Source organism: Tasmannia lanceolata, unplaced genomic scaffold (genome assembly GCF_043159265.1).
Source record: "Tasmannia lanceolata isolate RefF3 unplaced genomic scaffold, GAP_Taslan_0.1 ptg000037l, whole genome shotgun sequence".
Lineage (NCBI taxonomy): Eukaryota > Viridiplantae > Streptophyta > Magnoliopsida > Canellales > Winteraceae > Tasmannia > Tasmannia lanceolata.
The window spans coordinates 6,160,011-6,180,245 of record NW_027518714.1 but is presented as its reverse complement, the minus strand read 5'-3'; the positions used below and the strand labels follow the sequence as shown (position 1 = coordinate 6,180,245).

General features: G+C 37.6%; 2 protein-coding genes across 2 annotated transcripts; one reads left to right on the top strand and one right to left on the bottom strand.

Annotated features, from left to right (window-relative positions):
• Positions 1-7,876: 7,876 nt before the first annotated feature.
• On the bottom strand, positions 7,877-8,323 carry LOC143860336 (putative mitochondrial protein AtMg00820). Its single transcript, XM_077370925.1, has one exon. It carries the CDS (start codon positions 8,321-8,323, stop codon positions 7,877-7,879), a length of 447 nt encoding a protein of 148 aa, XP_077227040.1.
• A 7,356-nt stretch (positions 8,324-15,679) lies between these two features.
• Positions 15,680-16,759, top strand: LOC143862451 (Haloacid dehalogenase-like hydrolase (HAD) superfamily protein). Its single transcript, XM_077373503.1, has one exon. It carries the CDS (start codon positions 15,745-15,747, stop codon positions 16,576-16,578), a length of 834 nt encoding a protein of 277 aa, XP_077229618.1. The 5' UTR covers positions 15,680-15,744; the 3' UTR covers positions 16,579-16,759.
• The last annotated feature ends 3,476 nt before the right edge of the window (positions 16,760-20,235 follow it).

The following is a 20,235-nucleotide window of genomic DNA, read 5'->3' as shown; positions in this document are numbered from 1 at the left end:
TCTCTCTCTCTCTCTCTCTCTCTCTCGGTTGCAAAGAGATGTATAAACGAGTGGTATCACAAAGAGATTTAAAATCTATAAATAGGCTACGAAGTCGTTGAAAAGTGTGAAGGAAGAGGAGCATTGAAAGCTGCCCCAACAACCCACCGGATATATCTAGAGTAAGGCTATAAAGATTAATTAATTGAATATTGTATTCTGTGATTTATTTTTTCTTTTCTGACCTTTCTTATGGGAAAAAATAGCTCAGTTTTTCGTATATAAATAGGGAGTCTTCTACTGAATAGTTTTTACATAATTTCTCCTACTCAAAATGGAAACCTTTGATTTTTACTCTCTCATGAGGCATCGAGTCTTGTGTATGAGATCAAGACTAATGTTTCTTGGCGGAACACTAGATGAGGCTTGGTCTAATCTTCATAGATCAAGGGCTAGGATTATTCGATCAAGGTGTTTTCAATGGTATTTTGGCAGCTTTATAATTGCGTCTCGGATCAAAAGATCTGATCACGTAAAATGAGGCAAAAGTGGGCCCCAAAAAAACGTCTTTTAGGAAGATGGTAAAAAATTCTTTTTTAACATTGATGCGAGAGAAAGGATAATTTTTTGCCCTGATTAATTAATATGTGATTTGCATTGTAAACGTCGTCCACAAGTTATTATATGAGTAGGTGCATCTTGTCAAGGAAAAATTGAGCAGACAAAAGCACGTGTAAGTGCCATTTGTTCAATAAACCCTACCATTTATGTGTTAGTCAATGCTACGGGCCTCATTACAAGAACAAACAATAAGGCCATGGAGTTTTTAGACTTTGAGAATTGATTTTGAGTTCAGAACTGATTATTGGACTAGAAATTAAACAACGTTTTGAGTCTATTAATCAGTTTTGGACTCAAAATCAACTCTGAAAAAGGTGAGTGATAATTTCGCCTCCTTTCCTCTCCATGTCCACCCCCTCTAGTGTATTTATGACTACTCTTTTTACACTACAAGGGGTCCCGTGGAGAATTAAAAGGGGTGAATATATCATTTCCCTTCTCAAAATCCAAAATTGGGTCATTGAACAAGTGGCTTCTACTTATACTTTCCCTTGCTTGTATTTTCTTATGAATTTATATTAAAAATGCATCGTATAACATCTCTTTAAAATATTGTTGGTCTTTGGAGACTTGGTAATTTTGGATTTGCTAGGAAATTTTAGGGAAAGCCATTTTGCCGATCAGAACTGTGACCTCAGATGAATTAAATGAATAAGACAAATGCTACTAAAAAGTGAGCTTCTGTGGCTCTTCTCTCCTGCAAAAGTGAGCCGTGAAATGGCTTTCCATGAAACTGCCTTGCAAATCCCTAATAATTTGTATCGATCGAAGATTAAAAGAACCACTTACTTTAACCCTTTTGGTTAAACTGGTCTTAGTACCATATACGCTGCATTATATAGAGATTAGTGCGGTAGATTTGGTGGACTACTTTTGGAAAAAAAATTTCTCTCATCTAACTGTGATATATAAATACATTGGTTGAGGACGGATCCTTTCAGAATATTCAAATATCTTAATAGTAATGTTTTTTTAACCAGATGGATTAGATTTATTGCTTAGGTATGAATGTATGAACATCATTTTTATCGTGGTCACATTTTAGAAATGGAATTGGCCAAACTAGTGGTGACCCTCCAAACCAAATGGAGTTTCTTGTGTGCTCGGCAAGATTGATATAATAATAAATAAATAAATAAATAATAAATAAAAAACTAAAGTTGATTAAGGCCCTGTTCGTTTTGGATCTTGAGAATTGATTTTGAGTCCAAAAGTGATTCTTTGGCTCAAAAGTAAGACCCTGTTTGTTTTGGACTTTGAGGACCAATTGTATAGGGGTGTTCATTATTCGGTTAAAACCGAATAACCGAACCGAACCGAATTGGTTCGGTCGGTTCGGTTCGGTTTTTTTCCATTTCGGTTCGGTTTCGGTTTTTATTTTTGGCAATTCGGTTATTCGGTTTCGGTTTCGGTTATCTCCAAAAACAATTCGGTTAACCGAAATAACCGAATTAATGATAAAAATCATTATTTTTTCAAAAAAAGATGTGATATGGGCACTCCAAAGGATGATCAAAACCGTCCATTTGATTGATCATGACTTAATTAGGCTATGCTCAAAAAATCATTTCGATTGGATCATCCTAGCCCTCCGATCGAAACAAAGATTTTGCTTTTTTCCCTCTTTTTCTCCCACTATTCGGCTATTCGGTTTATTCGGTTATAACCGAATAACCGAATTTTTAATCGGTTCGGTTTCGGTTCGGTTTTTTTAAATTTCGGTTCGGTTTCGGTTACCAAAATTTGATAACCGAAATTATTTCGGTTATCAAATTTCGGTTATTTCGGTTCGGTTATAACCGAATAACCACCCCTACAATTGTAGGTCCAAAACTGATTATTGAACTCAAAATTAAGCGAATTTGAGGACCAATTGTGGGTCCAAAACTTATTATTGAACTAAAAAACAAACAGTGCCTAAATAAATTTAAGTCCAATTATCAGTTTTGGACTTAAAATCAATCTTAAAAATTGAGAACATGTGGGGCCTGATGTGGTTCTAAGAATGATTATTCTATTTCATACGTAAATATGATGGGCTGTTGATGTAAGCGGGATTTGTTTGACAAAAAAGCTAAAAATAGAAAGTAGAAAGCAAAATTGGAGCCTACTATCAAAACCGAATCAGCCTACATCATCACTCCTAAATTTTTGGCCGTGCAACCAGAAAAAATGGCAGTTGATGGGGGCGTTAGGATCTAGGAAATAGATAATATAGAAAATAAAATTCCAATGTCAAGTGGGTTTGCAATTTTCCTTGAAAATGAGGAAAAGTTTGTAATTAAATTGGGAAAAACCATGATAAAAAAGTTAACGAAACCCTAATATTCATTTTTCATGGAAAAAATCTCCATTAAAATTTTTTCATACATCCAATCAAGTTGTTTCTTCTGTAAGGAAAATCTATTAAAAAAAATATAATAAAATTTAATTTGGACCGGGGAGGAATTACAATACCACCTATATATTCTGCTCTTTAATTCAGAAATCCAAATCAAATTCCAGGGTATTCTGGTCATTTGAGAGAGAGAGCCTATCAAATACCGTGCGGCGTGCATCACGCTAACTAACCCGTAAGGGTCAAATCGATTTGTTATGGTGGACTGTGGAGGGAACATAAACCGTTTAAACAGAATGCTAGCGTCACATGCGTTTATAAAAGTGCTCCATGCCAGGAACACTCAACACAAGGATTGCACATTTTTGCTGATGAGCAAGTGGCGCTAGCAGTGCTCAACAAAGCAAAATCTGAATTGAAGAAATGCAGTTGTCCTACCTATCCATGCGATTCTAGGATTGTTGCTCATTCACTCGGATCATAATTATTAGATGAGGATAGCAAGCCCCGGTTTATTTTATCCATGGATAAGCTTGCTATCCTCCTTCTTCACGTTGAGAATGAACCCAATGGTATGGTATACTATCGAAGCAGGGTAACCCATCTCAAGATTCAGGGTAGTCAATCCTAAGAACAACTTATCCTAGGCTTTCAATGCCCGAGGAAAACATCATTATGAGCCATGGGCAATCCAAGGTGAGGCCGGCGAGGTTGATGGTCCAAATTGATAAGTAACATGCACAATAAGTTTTGCACAATACTAAGATGAACTCTCAATACACACATTCTGCTGATCGGAGGGTTAGGATGATCCTATGGAGATGATTTTTCAGGCACGGCCTATCTAAGCCGGGGCCCCACAACATTTTTTTTTTAAAATACATACCTATAAACATTATGCGTTGAACTATTCCTCTTATTTATGATTGATTGATTATTTCAAACTATTTCTTCAATTCCTGAAAATTTGTTTTCAAATGTATAGATGTTTAGATATGGTGGGTTATCAACCTTACTTAGACAAGGTTCATTTGTCTTAATTTATTATTTAAGTCATCAAAGCAAGCAATTATCTAGCATCACCGTTCACCCTTCATTTTATTTTCCATTTCCAGACACTACATTGACTGAGACATCAATTTTAATATTATTTGGAGAAACTTATTTATAAAAATCTAAAGCCTGCTCCCTGATATATCATCCTCTCCCCTTCGAGTGTGTCACCTTGCAACCTAAGTTTAAATTCTCCTTCTTCTACCAAAAAAAATAAAAGGAATTGATATTTGCACTCCCTGATATATGATCATCTCCCCTTCGAGTGTGAATATAACCTACCAAAATAAAAATCTCCTTAGTCACTTCCACTAATTGTGGTGCCCTCACTCGACAAGTGTCTTCACAATCATTCAACACATCAGCCTTCTACATAACTTTCTTCAACGTTTACATCATTTTCTTTTCGATGGAACGAGTCAACAATGAAGACTCCATTGCTACAGAGGCCCCACCCGCATGCAAATTAGGAGTTGAGTAATGTGACTGGACCCTACTTTACAGCATCAACGAATGGACTTTGATATTTCTTGGGTCAGATGTCCCGGCGAATATCATTCCCTACCATTTTTCTATGAATTTGTCAATTGAAAATGATATTTCCACCCCCTTTTAGAAGGGTCGTATAATCCCCGGGCAAAATCGTTATGCGCAGCAGAATCGAATTGTATAGAACACCAATTATATTTTAATTTTGCCCTTACCCAGAATTTCTAGGAACTAGATTATATTTTGGTGATAAAATAAACAGATAAAAATCATACCTTGGAAAAAGTTACCACGAAGAAGATTGTCTGTTTGATCTACTCCCCGAATCGCCACGAACGAACTTTTCGCCGCGGACACCGCAAGTTGATCCGATGTGATCTTCCAAATCAGCCCTTTTTAATTTGGGAATCTTAAATATGAATGGAGCCTTTATTTTTTATTTCAATCTAGATCTTTTAATGGGAACTAGTATTGAACTTGAGAATAACCAGAGAGAGAGATGGACGCTTTTATTATTGTATAGAGGAACAAAAAATTTCACTCTACCAAAAAATATTATTCGACGTTCTAATCTTTGTAGGGTTTTTATAGAAATTATATTTCTTGAATTTTTTAAATCCTAAAATCTCTCACATTTTATTTTATTTTATTTAAAATAGAAAACAAGTTTATAAAACCTACTTTTTGCAATTCTACTTTTTGTAAAAGCTGGAATAAGAGTCCCAAATATGGTAGACTCTATAAACTCATTCCAAAAATCTCTCTCTTGCTGTTTTCCTTCTCTAAATAGACTTTCTATTTAAATAACTTTAATGTGGGTCACATGGGACGAAATTTACATGCATAGCACTTAATCTAACAATCTCCTACTTGCCCTCAACATGTAATTTGTCCAATATAGTTAAATCCAAAATTTAAATCTTTTAAATAATTCTCATCTAATGGGAATAAAGCTCCATCCTATATTACCCCTTTCGGTTAACACTTAACCAATTTGGTATTCCAAATATGTCCCATAGTTTACATACATTATGATATATATTCCGTTTGTATCAAAACAAATTTATCTGTGCAATCAAATAAATGCGGAACCATATCTAATAGATACGATTGGTCATTCGAGAGTTGAGTTGGATCGTTGCATGGATTCAACGGTCGATCCTGCAGAACCCAATAAAGGGTCCCACTGCGATCTTTTTCTGTAGTTCGAAAACCACAATCGCATTGAGTCAATGGCCTCCATCGAGACGTAACCCTGAAGATGACCGTCAAATCATCTTACCCCTAATCACATCTGATATGTGCAAGTCCTTTCTCCATTCTCTATCTACCGAGTTGGGTCCTATAGGGGGTGGACATATACTATGCCCTGGGCCCACTCTAGGTATACCTTTCAGTCAAGCAGCTTAGGCCCGCAAATGCATTTGTTAAACCATTCAAAATATTTTCATAAAAATATTTGATAAAACATTTATCAAATCCACCTGCCCATGTATTTTATAGGCCTACTGCTCTGACCAAAACTGTAAATGGTACCCTCATATATATGAGGCGAAGAATTCCTTGTCGGGTATCACTATTAGTCTCATAGGTTTGTCAACGATTCCAGTAACACCTTCAAATGGTTCCTAAGAGAACCATTGTTAGATGGACCAAGATAACGGGCCGGGCCTACAGACCAATAAGATCCCTCAGGTCAAAGGACATGTAAAGAGTCCTGTCTGGTGGAATAGCCTTACTATCTCCTATCCACAACCTATTCCAATGAGATCCAGTTCAGAGCGCGATCTCAATCGTCACTCCCACTCTTCTTGCTTAGGGTCCACTACCCAAGTAACTGTGATAAGTCACCCCACGACACGTGCATGTCAGCAAGACTGGTGCTAGTTGTGTACAGGAGGAGATGTCCAATCTCCACCCCAACCAGGAACTTTTAAGGTTTGCAAAGAACCGGAATTTCGTATCTCCCTAGGATCTTTGAATCCTTGAGCATGGTATTCCTACTTTGCTCCCTAAGGACTAATATGTTTAAAAACAAGCACATCTCACATATTAACAAAATAGCACCCAAAGTTGTCATGATATAATCCTTTATTAATGATAAATGCAAGGTACACTGGAATTTAAAGTAATCTCTCACTGACTTTAGATCCAGTCGTGCATATACCTAAGACCCATTCCCTCTACATGCTTGTCAAACACTTTTTGACTAAGGGACTTTGTGAAAGAGCCTGCCACATTATCCGCTGAAGCCACATTTGTTATGGCAACATCTCCTCTGTCTATGATCTCCCATATCACATGATACTTCCGAAGGACGTGCTTAGACTTCTGATGAGACCTTAGTTCCTTTGCTTGAGCAATAGCCCAGCTGTTATCACAATACAGCGTAATTAGTCTCTCAACAGAGGGAACGACGCCAAAGTCATCCAAAAACTTCCACAGCCATACTGCCTCTTTCGCCGCTTCACTAGCAGCGATATATTCTGCTTCAGTGGTAGAATCTATTGTGGTGTCTTGTTTACAACTCCTCCAAGATATCGCTCCACTAGCCAAAGTAAAAACAAAGCTTGAAGAAAACTTCATGTCATCAACGTCAAACTGAAAGTCCGCATCGGTAAAGCCAAAAACGACTAACTCGTCTGCTCCATAAACCAAACAATAATGTTTGGTTCTCCTAAGATATTTAAAAATATGTTTAACCGCCATCCAATGCTCAGGACCTGGGTCTGACCGATATTTGCTAATCACACTTACAGAATGACATATATCTGGCTTTGTACATAATATGGTGTACATAAGACTTCCCACAGTCGAAGCATAGGAAACTTTATTCATGATTTGCTTCTCCTCAGATGTCTTTGGAGACATCTTCTTGGATAGCCTGATTCCATGCCTGAAAGAGATTAATCCCTTCTTGGAATCTGTCATATTAAACATTGCCAATATCTTATCAACGTAAGCCTCCTGTGATAGCCCAAGCTTCCTACCTTTTTGGTCCCTAAACAATTTAAGTCCTAATATATAAGAAGCTTCACCCAGATCTTTCATTGCAAATGTACTAGAAAGCCATAACTTTGTGTTAGATAACATTTCTACATCATTCCCAATGAATAGAATGTCATCCACGTATAGAACCAAAAAGGTTACGGCACTCCCATTGACCTTCTTATATACACAAGCCTCATCAACATTTTGAGAGAAGCCAAACTCTTTGACCGCTTGATCAAAACAATTATTCCAACTACGAGATGCTTGCTTTAATCCATAAATGGATCTCTGCAACTTGCACACTTTCTGATTATCCTCTCCAACAGCCTCAAAACCCTCTGGCTGGACCATATAAATATCTTCTTGAACAGTTCCATTCAAGAAGGCAGTTTTGACGTCCATCTGTCAGATCTCAAAATCATAATGTGCAGCGATAGCTAACAAAATCGTGATGGACTTTAACATAGCTACAGGCAAGAAGGTTTCCTCATAATCAATTCTAGCCTTTTGAGTATAACCCTTTGCCACAAGTCGTGCCTTGTAGGTCTCCACCTTTCCATCAGGGCCTTTCTTCCTCTTGAAGATCCATTTGCATCCAATGGGCTCAATACCCTCTGGTGGATCGACTAGAGTCCAGACCTTGTTGGAATACATAGAGTCCATTTCGGATTTTACAGCATCTAACAATTTGCTCGCATCGATGTCTAACATCGCTTCATTATAGTTAAGAGGATCTGTTTCTTCTATGTTTGGATTAATTTCCTCACCCAGATAGAGATATCTACTGGGTCTTCTGATCTTCCTAATACTATGTCGAAGTAGGCTCATTAGATTCTTGCTCAGTTTCCTCATATCTCTCTATTGGATTATCAGATTGCTCTTTCAAGGTAATCCTCTTCATCTCACTTGCATCTAGGATGAACTCTTCTTCCAAAAATGTGGCATTCCGGCTTACAACACAAGTTTGTTCGCCAAAGTTATAAAACCAATAACCCTTTGTTTCCTTAGGATATCAAATAAAAAGACACGTTTCGGTTTGAGTCTCTAACTTGTCAGCACTTTTCTTTTTAACATGGGAAGGACAACCCCATATCCTCATGTAATTCAATGACCTATCATGGTTCTGATCATGCTACAAACTCCCCAAAACATTGTTTGAAAAATCCATGCCTGGGTTACAGGTTTTTCAAACTTGTTTGAGATGAAAATCAAAAACCCGTTTTTATTTTCGCATCAAAATTTCAGCAATTCCAGCAAATTACATGCAACTTCAAAAAATCATATCTCCTAATCCGCCCGTTGGATTTTGATGATTCTTGATGCGTTGGATTTGTATTCAAGCGTACTATCCAACCATGTAAAGAGATCATCCGAAAAAATCCAGCAAGTAGATCAGATCCACTGTTTTCTAAAAACACTCATACTTCTATTCACACAAAGACTAGGAACCTTGGATAGCCGGGATAAACGTCTGGGTTCACAGCGGGTAACCGCATGATCTATCTTTGGTTCGTTAGCCTCCTAATCTATTCCCAAGTTACTCTGATACCACTTGTTAGAATGGTCGTATAACCTCCGGGCAAAATCGTTACGCGCAACAGAATCGAATCGCATAGAACACCAATTATACTTCAATTTTGCCCTTAGCCCAGGATTTCTAGGAATTAGATTATATTTCGATGATAAAATAAACAGATAAAAATCATGCATTTGAAGAAGTTACCACGAAGAAGATCGTCTGCTTGATCTACTCCCCGAATTGCCGCGGACACCACATGTTGATCTGATGGGATCCTTTTAATCTTCACATAAAAGATATAACAATATTTGTTCTATCTTAAGAACTGATCCAAATCAGCCCTTTTGAATTTGGGAATCTTAAATATGGGATGGAGCCTTTCTTTTTTATTTCAATCTAGATCTTTTAATGGAACTAGTATTGAACTTGAGAAGAACGAGAGAGAGAGAGAGAGAGAGAGAGAGAGAGAGAGAGAGAGAGAGAGAGAGAGAGAGAGAGAGAGGGACATTTTTATTATTGTATAGAGGAACAAAAAATTTCACTCTACCAAAAATTATTATTCGAAGTTCCAATCTTTGTAGGGTTTTTATAGAAATTCTATTTCTTGAATTTTTAAATCCTAAAATCTTTCACCTTTTATTTTATTTAAAATAGAAAACAAGTTTATAAAACCCACTTTTTGCAATTCCAAACGTCCAACTCTTTGTTGGACGTTTTCTACTTTTTGTAAATGCTGGAATAAGAGTCCCAAATATGGTAGACTCTATAAACTCATTCCAAAAATCTCTCTCTTGCTGTTTTCTGTCTCTAAATAGATTTTCTATTTAAATAACTTTAATGTGAGCCACATGGGACGAAATTAACATACGTAGTGCACTTAATCTAACACTGTGCATATAACCTACCAAAATAAAAATCTCCTTAGTCACTTCCACTAATTGTGGTGCTTGTGGTGCCCCCACACATACTCACAATCATTCAACACATCAGCCTTCTACATAACTTTCTTCAACGTTTTACATCATTTTCTTTTCTATGGAACGAGTCAACAATCAAGACTCCATTGCTAGAGAGGCCCCACCCGCATGCAAATTAGGAGTTGAGTAATGTGAGTGGACCCTACTTTACAGCATCAAGGAATGGACTTTGATATTTCTTGGGTCAGATGTCCCGGCGAATTTCATTCCCTACCATTTTTCTATGAATTTGTCAATTGAAAATGATATTTCCACCTCCTTTTATTTCTATTTTCCTAAGCATGGCATTCTTTTCAGGAAAGTAAAACATAAGCGACGAGAAATGGTCAATTTTTGAGAAAAAAAACAAATAAAAAGGGGTGGAAATATCACAGCCCTTTGTCGTCAAAATATTATTATTGCCTGCTCCCTAGCTAAACTACAGCTAAATATATAATTGTAAAGAGGAAATATAAGAAGAGTTCCAACGTTACCATTCGTTCTTTTATTTAGATTTAGACAAAGCGCGTGTTGAAAAAAGCTCTCGATTTCTATAAAATATTTTGATAGTCCCACCACCCCATTATATCTTCCGTCTTTGACAATCTTGTTTTGGTCGTGTTACCTTAAACCTCTCGTGTTTACACGGGTTTCATATTGGAGTATGATAAACAACATTACAGTCGAGAGAGAATGGGAAGCAATATAGCCATTTGGTCAAATTGCACTAGCTTTCTCGAAGATGTTTCAAAGAAAAAAACGGGTGTCTTTATAAGCGTGAGTTGTGGAAGATGTTTCAAAGAATGGGAGGCAATACAACCAGAACTTTTTATATAAAAAAGAAGGGCGAGGCCCACGGGAAGCCTGTTCTCATTATCTTTAGCCTTGGATAAGGGAATGATCTACCAAAGTAGGTTATTCGTGAATGTTTGTACCAACTTTCACTTTTTCCCGTGATACTATGGAAGGGATAAACTCAAAAATCACAGTGAATTTATCTGCACTCATTTTCTTCTTAACCGTCCATGTGAAGGTCATCGATTGGACGAGAAGATCATGAGGTCATTATGATTTGGTTTTTGGCACTGAAGGAAAATGTTTACTTTTCCTATCATTTCCATTTGTCGCCCACTTACATCATATAATTCCTTTTCTTTCTGTGGATTAAATTGTACAGACATCAATCCACTATACATGTGGCCCATGTGAGCGTTGATCTAGACATTTGGATTAATTGGCAACCACCAGTCCAAGTCCCAAAGGTCTCTTCCACAACATCAAGGGTGCAAACAATCAGCCGATCAACTTTTTGCTGAAACCCCAAGTCCCAAAACATTAGGTTAAATGGTGGGACCTACGCCATCAAAACATTAGGTAAAATGGTGGGACAGACCTCAGCAAAACATGGGGTGAAAATGATCGGCCCCCACCCTATGCATGGGTTTGAGTTGAGTTGGTTTGACTCACCCTACGTACCGTTAGTGTGTCACGGATAGTTTGTTCTTTTTACAAGGTAATTTTCGTCTTTTCAATTCACTAGCAAAACTGCAAATTGGTCTAATACTTAGTATTGAAATCGCCTAAGCACAGTTGTCGCTAACTAGTAGGAAGCTCCCACTCGTAATCTCATCAATCTCAATCTAAATCATAGTTAGCAAAACATGTTTCATCAAAAAAAGGGGACGGCAAAAATTCGAGTTTAATATGGTTCCGGTTCAAAAAAAACGTAGTCAAAAAATGGAAACACAAGAGAATGAGTTTAGAACTTTGTCATTTACAAAATATGGTGGGGTAAAATCGGAAAGTTGCCCCAAAAAAACGTGTTTAAAACACATTTTAAACGTGTTTAAAACGTTTGCCTAAAAAAAATTGAGTTTTATTCGTTGTGAAAGTTTTAAACGGCACACCAATAAAATGCGTTTTTTTCAAAAAAAAAAAGTTTAAAACGGAGTTTTACTAACGATGATCTAAACCTAGAAGAAAAGGCCAGGAGAAACCTCAAGGCTCAAGCCACCAACCTCATTGGCCCCTCGCTTAGGAAATACCAGATCGTAAAAGTGACGTGACCTCTTCGTCAAGCCTTGTTATATATGAATACACCAGGAAATGTAACACGGTGCTTTTTATAAAAGTATCCTTGGATTCTTAGATGATACAATAAATGCCCATCTCCATCTTAAACTAAAGTACAAACCCTTCATAGGATTTATCGATTTGCTTGTTTATCCTTGTTCTTTCTCTCCTTCCTCTCTTTCAATTCTAACCAACATCATTTAATGAGTTATTATTGCATTAAGCTGGAGTGGGTGAACAACTTAGCCAATTGGTTCACAAAAACAATGGTACTCTGTTCTGTTGAAATTTTCTTATCATCCTGTGCTTGGAACTTGGAAGCAGGGTATTTTTATGAGTTAAGGCCATATTTGGCAACCATAGATTTTTTTTAAGGAATATTAGTGTACCATTTGTTCAGACAGGGTTAGGCATGAGTGAGGAAATGGTGCAGAGTGGCTGAAAAATAAGGAAAATAAAAACTCTATTTTGAGTGGACTTTTACTTTTCTCTGTTTTTCAGCTAGGCTCTGTTCACTTGTGTTCCCTAGAAAGCAAATCCCTGAAAAACAGCCTCTTTTTTCCTTGACAAGACATAATTCTGGTGTTCACTTGCTTTCCAGTGAAAAGAGAATTACACATGTGGAATTTCTGCATTAAGTCAAAAAATGACATGGAAAAGCCCATCCCCCCCCCCCCCCCTAGGGATTTCATTTCCGACCAAAAACACATGGATTTCGTTTGCGAGGAAAACTAATGCAAAACGAAGGGCAAGCAATTTTCCTGGAAACCTTTTCTCGCACAAGTGAACAATCCAAAAACAGTCTAGGGAAACCTTTTCCTGCACAGATTCCTTGTATTTCTTTTCCTAATGACACGTCAGATTCTTGGAAAACATTTTCTTTTCCTTTCCCGGGAAAACATGTGAATAGAGGACTTCTCTCCCTCTCCTACCCTATTTGTCCTTGTCCCACCACTTGATAAAATAATATTCCTTAGAAAAAAACTTTCATATATATAGCTGCCAAACATGGTCTAACAATAAAAGTTTGAATTGTCACGGAACACGGTCCACCCAAACTTTTTCCCTCACAATTGGTTCACCAATTTGCTTGCTAAAATCTGTGGACACGTGACAAGTAGCGGTTCGTCATTACTCCTTCAGATGGCTCGTACCGTCACATTATTATTTTTCAGTATCGCTAGGAAGACACATTTGTGTCACCGACTCGAGGGTTTCCTTGCAATCCTCTCAGGATTCATCTTCTCAAGTACGCAATTTCTTAGGACAAGAGTACTCTCATCTTTTGGTTAAATGACAAATGTATCCCTAACCTTAAAAGTAGGCCCACTATGACTTACTCTCCAGCAAGACAGGAAATGATGAGATTTTATATGGTGTAAGGCCTTAAAACAATACGGTAGGGGTATTGCCAGTCTGCCCTTGATATTTGATCCAACAGCAGCTCACTTTTTGAGCTTTTTGGAGGAACTGTCGTTGGATCAAATGTCAAGGGTGGTACTTCCACCATACAAAGGCCTTATTGTCGTAAGGCCTTACACCATATAACCACTGCTTATTAGTCTCCTTAATCAATGTACCCTTGGATGGTCTCTTTATCTCTCTAGTTTTGTCACACCAAAACATAAAGCCGGGCTGCAATAAATGGCTGTGATCTCCTCCGGGGGTGTGTTTAGTAGAAGTAGAACTAAAATGAGATTATTTTGGGATTGATCCTTAGCTCAATGGTCAAGGCTTCATTCTTCAAAATAGAGGTGAGAGGTTCAATCACAGCATACCTACCAAAAAATGAGATCATTTTCCAAATAAAAACAATGGCTATCACATGGACAGTTCAAATCAATGGTTATCATTAAAAAAAGCAATGGCTATTACATGGATGGCCTAGATCAAGAATCCACTATGACAAAATGGTCTCTATACCAATACAAAGAGGGTCTCATATCCCATTTTATGGGAGCACCATTATCATTAATGGATTCATCGATGTTTAGATGAATGGAATTGGAAAAACAAAAACATAAAAAGAAAGTTGTTTTCTTTAGTCCTCGGTCTTACTCATTGGCCAAGGTCATGATGTATGCCCCGACCCAAAAATTTCTTTTTTGCCATTGATCGTAAAATTAAAGATTGTATATCTGGTGTAAGCCTGTATAGTCCAGTACTTTTCAAAAAGGACGGTACGGCTTACACCATAGGATGATCTAACGGTCCATTTGATGGGCAATAACCTAAATAGGTTGTTACCAAAAAAATCATCTCTATAGGGTCATCCTAGCTCTCTGATCTAGCCTATATAGATCAAATGGACGGTTTGGATGATCCTAAGGTGTGATCTGTACAGTATTCTTTGAAAAATAATGGATTATCTAACACCCATATAAAAACTCCGAAAAAGTAATTTTGAGAATGTTACGAACCCGAATCGGTTCGTAACGTGATTGATCTTCTTAGAGGGAAGATCGGCCTCTTGATCCACTTCGAGAAAATGATCATTCCTCATTTGTGCTAAAAAAACACAATTCTAAGATAATTTCTTTATTCATTGATTTCCATTACAATAACATGTGCTTATATAAAACACTCCAAGATAAACATAGAAAGATCTAATAAGATCTTATGATAAATATAAAAATAACTAAATAAATATTATACTAATCTAAATTAGTATTGTAATCTATCAAGCTACTAAATATATCAGATTTTACTATATATGATCTTATTCTCTAAAATAAGAAAGTAAGGCATGTATCAGAGAAAATGTCGAAATGATATTCTTCCCCCCCCCCCGACGGCTGGCTAACGTTAAACGTTAGGATATAACGTATATGCCACTTTCCCACCATTTGACCGTCTCTCTCTCTCTCTCTCTCTCCACACACACACACAACAGGAACCGTTGGTGGGCCCAACAGAAACCGTTGGTGGAATGGTGGGACTATCTTTGAACAACGTAGGCCCCGCCCATACCACACCATAGGATAATCCAAACCGTCCATTTGATGGACCATAAATTTGCACCCCATGTAGGATGATTCGCACCCGTGTAAGGTGAACTGACATAAAAAAGCATCGAACACCAACAGACTTTAACGCATTTTTACGTCAATTCACACTCAAAGGTGTGAATCATCCTACACGGGTGCGAATTTATGGTCACCCTTAACTAACAGGTACTACTGTAAGTCAGTAACGGTCGTCTTGCCTCTTCACTTTATTATAAGCATGGTTTTAAATTTCGACCGAAATCCAAAATTCGGATTTCGTTGGAGACCGACACCGAAATTGACCAAAACCGAAACGGTCATTTATTTCGGTCGAAATTTCGGTTTTTTCAAAATTTGACCCAAAAAAACTATTTTTTAAATATTAATTTAATATTTTACCGAAATTTTGACCGAAATTTAATATTAAATAAAATAATCATTTCAGGTTATGTACCAGATTTCGACCGAAATTTTGAAATTCCTTGGTCTGAAACCGGTACCGAAACCGAAATTTTAAACCTTGATTATAAGTCACCGTAACAAAGAAATACCAGCTTCGGTTCCGAGCCAGTATTCATGACCGTTACACCGAACCAAAATTCAAACTGCTTGCCGTTGGAAAGAACACCCCTAAAAGGGTATAACCCATCAACATTGTTCTGTCCGAACCACGAACACCGTCCTTTCCACACAAAACTCTCCTTGTCTCCTCCTTTCTATGACCAAGGAAACCCAAAAATGGTTTCAAAGATCATCAAGGAAACTCCCACCAAACTCACCAAAGATCGCCGCCCGAGATATCACCGGAAAAAGACCCCACTGAAGAAAGTCATCAAAGCATCATCGATCGTTATCTCAACGATCAATAGATCGATCTGTAAGTGCCAAAGTCGCATTCTCAAACTCTTCACCACTCTCAGCACCCCAATTCGCCGTAAAAATGGGTATCGCCGCTTAAAGAAGATCCCTAAAGATGACTCTCCGGCATCGGCATGGCCAATTTCCGGTAAACTCCTGCCTCCGGCAGTGTTCCCAGAAAAGAAGACTGTCTTTCTAGACCTCGATGAGACGCTCATTCATTCCAAATCCGACCCTCCACCGGAAAAATTCGATTTCATCGTTCGCCCTAAAATCAACGGTGAGATCTTGAATTTCTATGTTTTGAAGAGGCCGGGCGTAGATGAGCTACTTGAAGAGATGGGGAAGCGTTTTGAGATTGTGGTATTCACAGCGGGGTTAAGGGAGTACGCGTCTTTGGTACTTGATAGGTTGGATTCTGAAGGGGTGATTTCTCATAGGTTGTATAGGGATTCTTGTAAGGAAATGGAAGGGAGATTTGTGAAGGATTTGTCTGAAATGGGGAGGGATTTGAAAAGGGTCGTTATTGTTGATGATAATCCGAGCGCGTATGTTTTTCAGCCTGAAAATGCGGTTCCTATGAGGCAGTTCATTGATGATTTGGGGGATAGGGAGCTTTGGAGAGTGATGAAGTTTTTGGAGTTCGCTGATTGTTTTGAAGATATGAGGGATGCTGTGGGACTTTTTGTCTCTGACGGGAACTTCGTGTTCTAGATTTGATTTATTTGAACTTGTTAATCTTCTGGTTAATTCTCAATTCAATCGATCATTCCCTCTCTCTCTCAACACATACACCAGATTGAAATATAGAACTGCTTTGTGTCTTCTTGTTGTACACTGAATGTTAGAGCTGATAATAATGGAAGAACCTACAACTCTACTATTCTGATTTGAATCCATTTTGAGAATGGGTGCCTTTGGCTTCAATTCTGATTTTATTTCTTGATTTTGATTTTGATTTTGCCTTTGGCTACAATTCTGATTTTGTTTCTTGATTTTGAATTTAATTTTGATTTCTAATTCTGCTATTTTCTTGATTCTAATTCTAAAGATTTTTTTTTTCATTTGGAAGATCACCGAATTTAACAGTTAATTTAGGGCGATGATTTTTTCGCCCCCTGTGGGCCGCATTATGCGGCGAAAAAATCATCTCCCTTGATTTAACACCTCTCTCTCTCTCTCTCTCTCTCTCTCTCTCTGTATAATTAATGATCTTAGACAGTCGATCAATTGGAGTTTTGTCCATTCAGTCTAACCCTCCATTTGAGAGCCATCAAGTGGAAGACTGGCTGGGATCAAATCATATTGGTGGGATGGGACCCACCATGCTGAAGTGGGAACGCCTCCATTGTATGAGGTCACGCCTTACCCTGTTTGTTTTGGATTTTGAGACTCGAAATAGATTCTCAAAATCCAAAGCAAAACATAAAACACGGGGTAACTTCTTTTTTTCAATGAAAAATAGTAAAGTTATTTTGAGGAGTGGATTTCACCTCCGTGTCCCGCCTAAGCTGAAATCAGCCCATTCACTTTTCCAGGAATGGCTAAGATTACTCCCAAGTATAAAACCTTTTCTTTATTGTCAGGCATTCACAGGAAAGTAAATGGGCTGATTTGGAGCTACTGAGTGTGTGGAGGTGAAGCAACCTCTGTTTTGAAGAGAAAGGGCAGTGATAAATCGACCCCAGATATCTTAAATCGACTCCCTATGTGTCTCTCTCACCTCTCCAGGTATCTTAAATTGACTCCCTATGTGTTTCCCTCTCTCTCTCTCTCTCTCTGTAGAGAGAGACAAATAGAGAGTCGATTTATCACTCCCCAAGAGAAATTATATGATGAGTCTGGCGCACATGATTGTATTGGTAGTATGATGGAAGTACCACTCTTGATATTTGATCCAACTGCAGGTCAATTTTTAAGAAGCTGCAGTTTGATCAAATATCAAGGGCAATTTTGAAATCAAGCTTGTCCGCCCGCCCATCATATAAAATCTCCGATTTTGAATTGCTTCTAAAACAAACAAAAAAGGGACTTTTTTTCTCTTTTTTTAATGGTAAGGTGGGGTTTAGCGGAGGGAACAAAACAGGGACTTTGTATGCATGTTCGGTGGACCTTGGATCTCTAGTTAGCATTCCTTCAAGGTGAAATCAAGGACCATGAAAATCTTACTAGGCCCTGTTCATTTTGGATTTTGAGAAGTGATTTGAGTCCAAAATTGATTATTCGACTAAAAAAAATCAATTTTGGACTCAAAATCAAGGGAAGTGTGACCCCTTCGCAATCATGGATACAGAAATGCCAAAAAATACATCTAAAAATGGGAAATGACACATGCGCCCCTTTTCATAACTTGGGACACCCTACGTGGCAATCAGGTCACTACATTCCTTCAAATGTGAAGTACATCAGAACCTTTGCAATCATAGATACACTTAGCTGGGTGTCCCAAGTATTGAAAAGGGGCACATTTATCATTTCCCTTAAAAATTTGTCATTTACAAAATATTATGAGGGTAAAGCTGGAAAGTTGGCCAAAAAATTGTCTTTAATACGTTCAAAATGTGTTTTAAACATTTTCCTAAAAAATGGATTTTTCAGTGTAGGAGTTTTAAACGGAGTTTTGCCAACTATAATCAACCTCCGTTTTTTACTTGGGACAGCCACCTCCATTGAATCTATGACTGCACAGGGGTTGTTGTACTTCACACGGGATGGATTCAACATGCCTGATTGCTAAGTACACCGGAGCTGGTTGTCCCATGTAAAGAAAAGGAGCGAATTTATCATTTCCCTTCTTTTTACACTATTGTTTCTCCAATCCAATTTCTCTAGCGTCTATTGTCTGATTTGGATTTTGTATCCAAGATTGATTGGACTAAAAATTATTTTTAATTAATGTATTCACTTTTCGACTCAAAATTCAAAACTAATAATGCATTAGAATAGGTGACATGGAGACATCGTAATGTTAAACTCCAATGTCCACTATACAAAAGCATGATGCAGTTTTTAGTTATTGGGAATATGGAAGAACCTTGAATTTTTCTTTCCAATCTATAAACAAATCTTTAGAGTTCCTCTACTCTTTTGGAACATTCAATCTCATCAAATTGGCAGAGCAAAAAGATTCTTTTGATGATGCAACAGATTTTGCATCCAATGAAATTCATAGACATAGAAAGTGAATTAGTGTAGAAAGCAGCACATTTAGATTGTTTTTTTTTCTTTCAGATCATATTTAGAGTGGTAATACGGCAACCAGGACTACACCTTTGATTGTGAGATGCAATTTCTTGTTGATTGTGAATCACTGAAATATGTTAGGTACCTAACTGATATGCCAAAACCCCTAAAGCCGAGGGAAAAAGTTAGATTAAGACATTTAAACATGTCTTGTACCAGGTTGAGTCCCACCTACTCCCATACCCAAATATCCCTGCCTCAAACTAACATTCCACCGCCCTTCAGCATCCTCCATCCTTGATGCAGTTTTCACTTTGGCTTTTTTTCTTTTTTTTTTAACTCTCTTAGCAGCCCTTTCTCTACAAGTAGCCCCCCCACTCTATGTTAACTTTATCATATATTTTGTTTACAAGGTGACTTTTTTTCACGCACTACTCTCCACATTCTGTCACTTCCTGGCCAAAATCATTGTTTTATACTTTTATCGAAAGCAATAAGCCAAAAGCCCAAGGAATGATGAAATCCCCTTAAAACCATTTAGTGCGTGTTTGGCGTACCGTTTAAAACACCGTTTGGGAGTGTTTGGGTGCGCAGCCACCGTTTGAAACGCCGTTTTAAACCCTTAAAACGGCGTTTTGTAAACGGTGGGAGCGAGGTCTGTTTGCAAAACGCCGTTTTGAATGGAGTTTTTAGGCTGTGGGTTTTTACGTGTTTGCCCTCACCAAAACCCATTTTTACATGATGATGCTTTCATGAGTTCGGTTCAGGACCGCATTCGTGATGAATTATGAGCTATTTAAATTACTCATTGTGCCACTTTTTAAATTTATTTTTTGTGAACAATAGTATAACTATTTATGACAATGATGTTTAATTTTAATTGTGTTTGAATGAGATCCTAATGACCTTTTAATATTGGGCATAATGAGAGAGTAGTTGAGTTACATTGAGGCCAACAAAACAATGCCTTTTTTATCATTTTACCACTAAAACTTTGTTTTGGGGCTTTTGCAACCAAACACACAATACATCCGTTTGCTGTTTAAAAAGCCGTTTTGATCTGGCCAACCAAACATTAAAACGCCGTTTGGCAAAACGTTGTTTTGAACTAAAACGTCGTTTTGCAAAACGGCGTTTCAAACGGTACGTCAAACACAATGGTAAAGCCCTTAAACCATTTAGAATTGT

Coding starts and splice junctions, on each gene's coding strand:
- LOC143860336 (XM_077370925.1), bottom strand. CDS start 8,323: ATGAGGAAACTGAGCAAGAATCTAATGAGCCTACTTCGACATAGTATT.
- LOC143862451 (XM_077373503.1), top strand. CDS start 15,745: ATGGTTTCAAAGATCATCAAGGAAACTCCCACCAAACTCACCAAAGAT.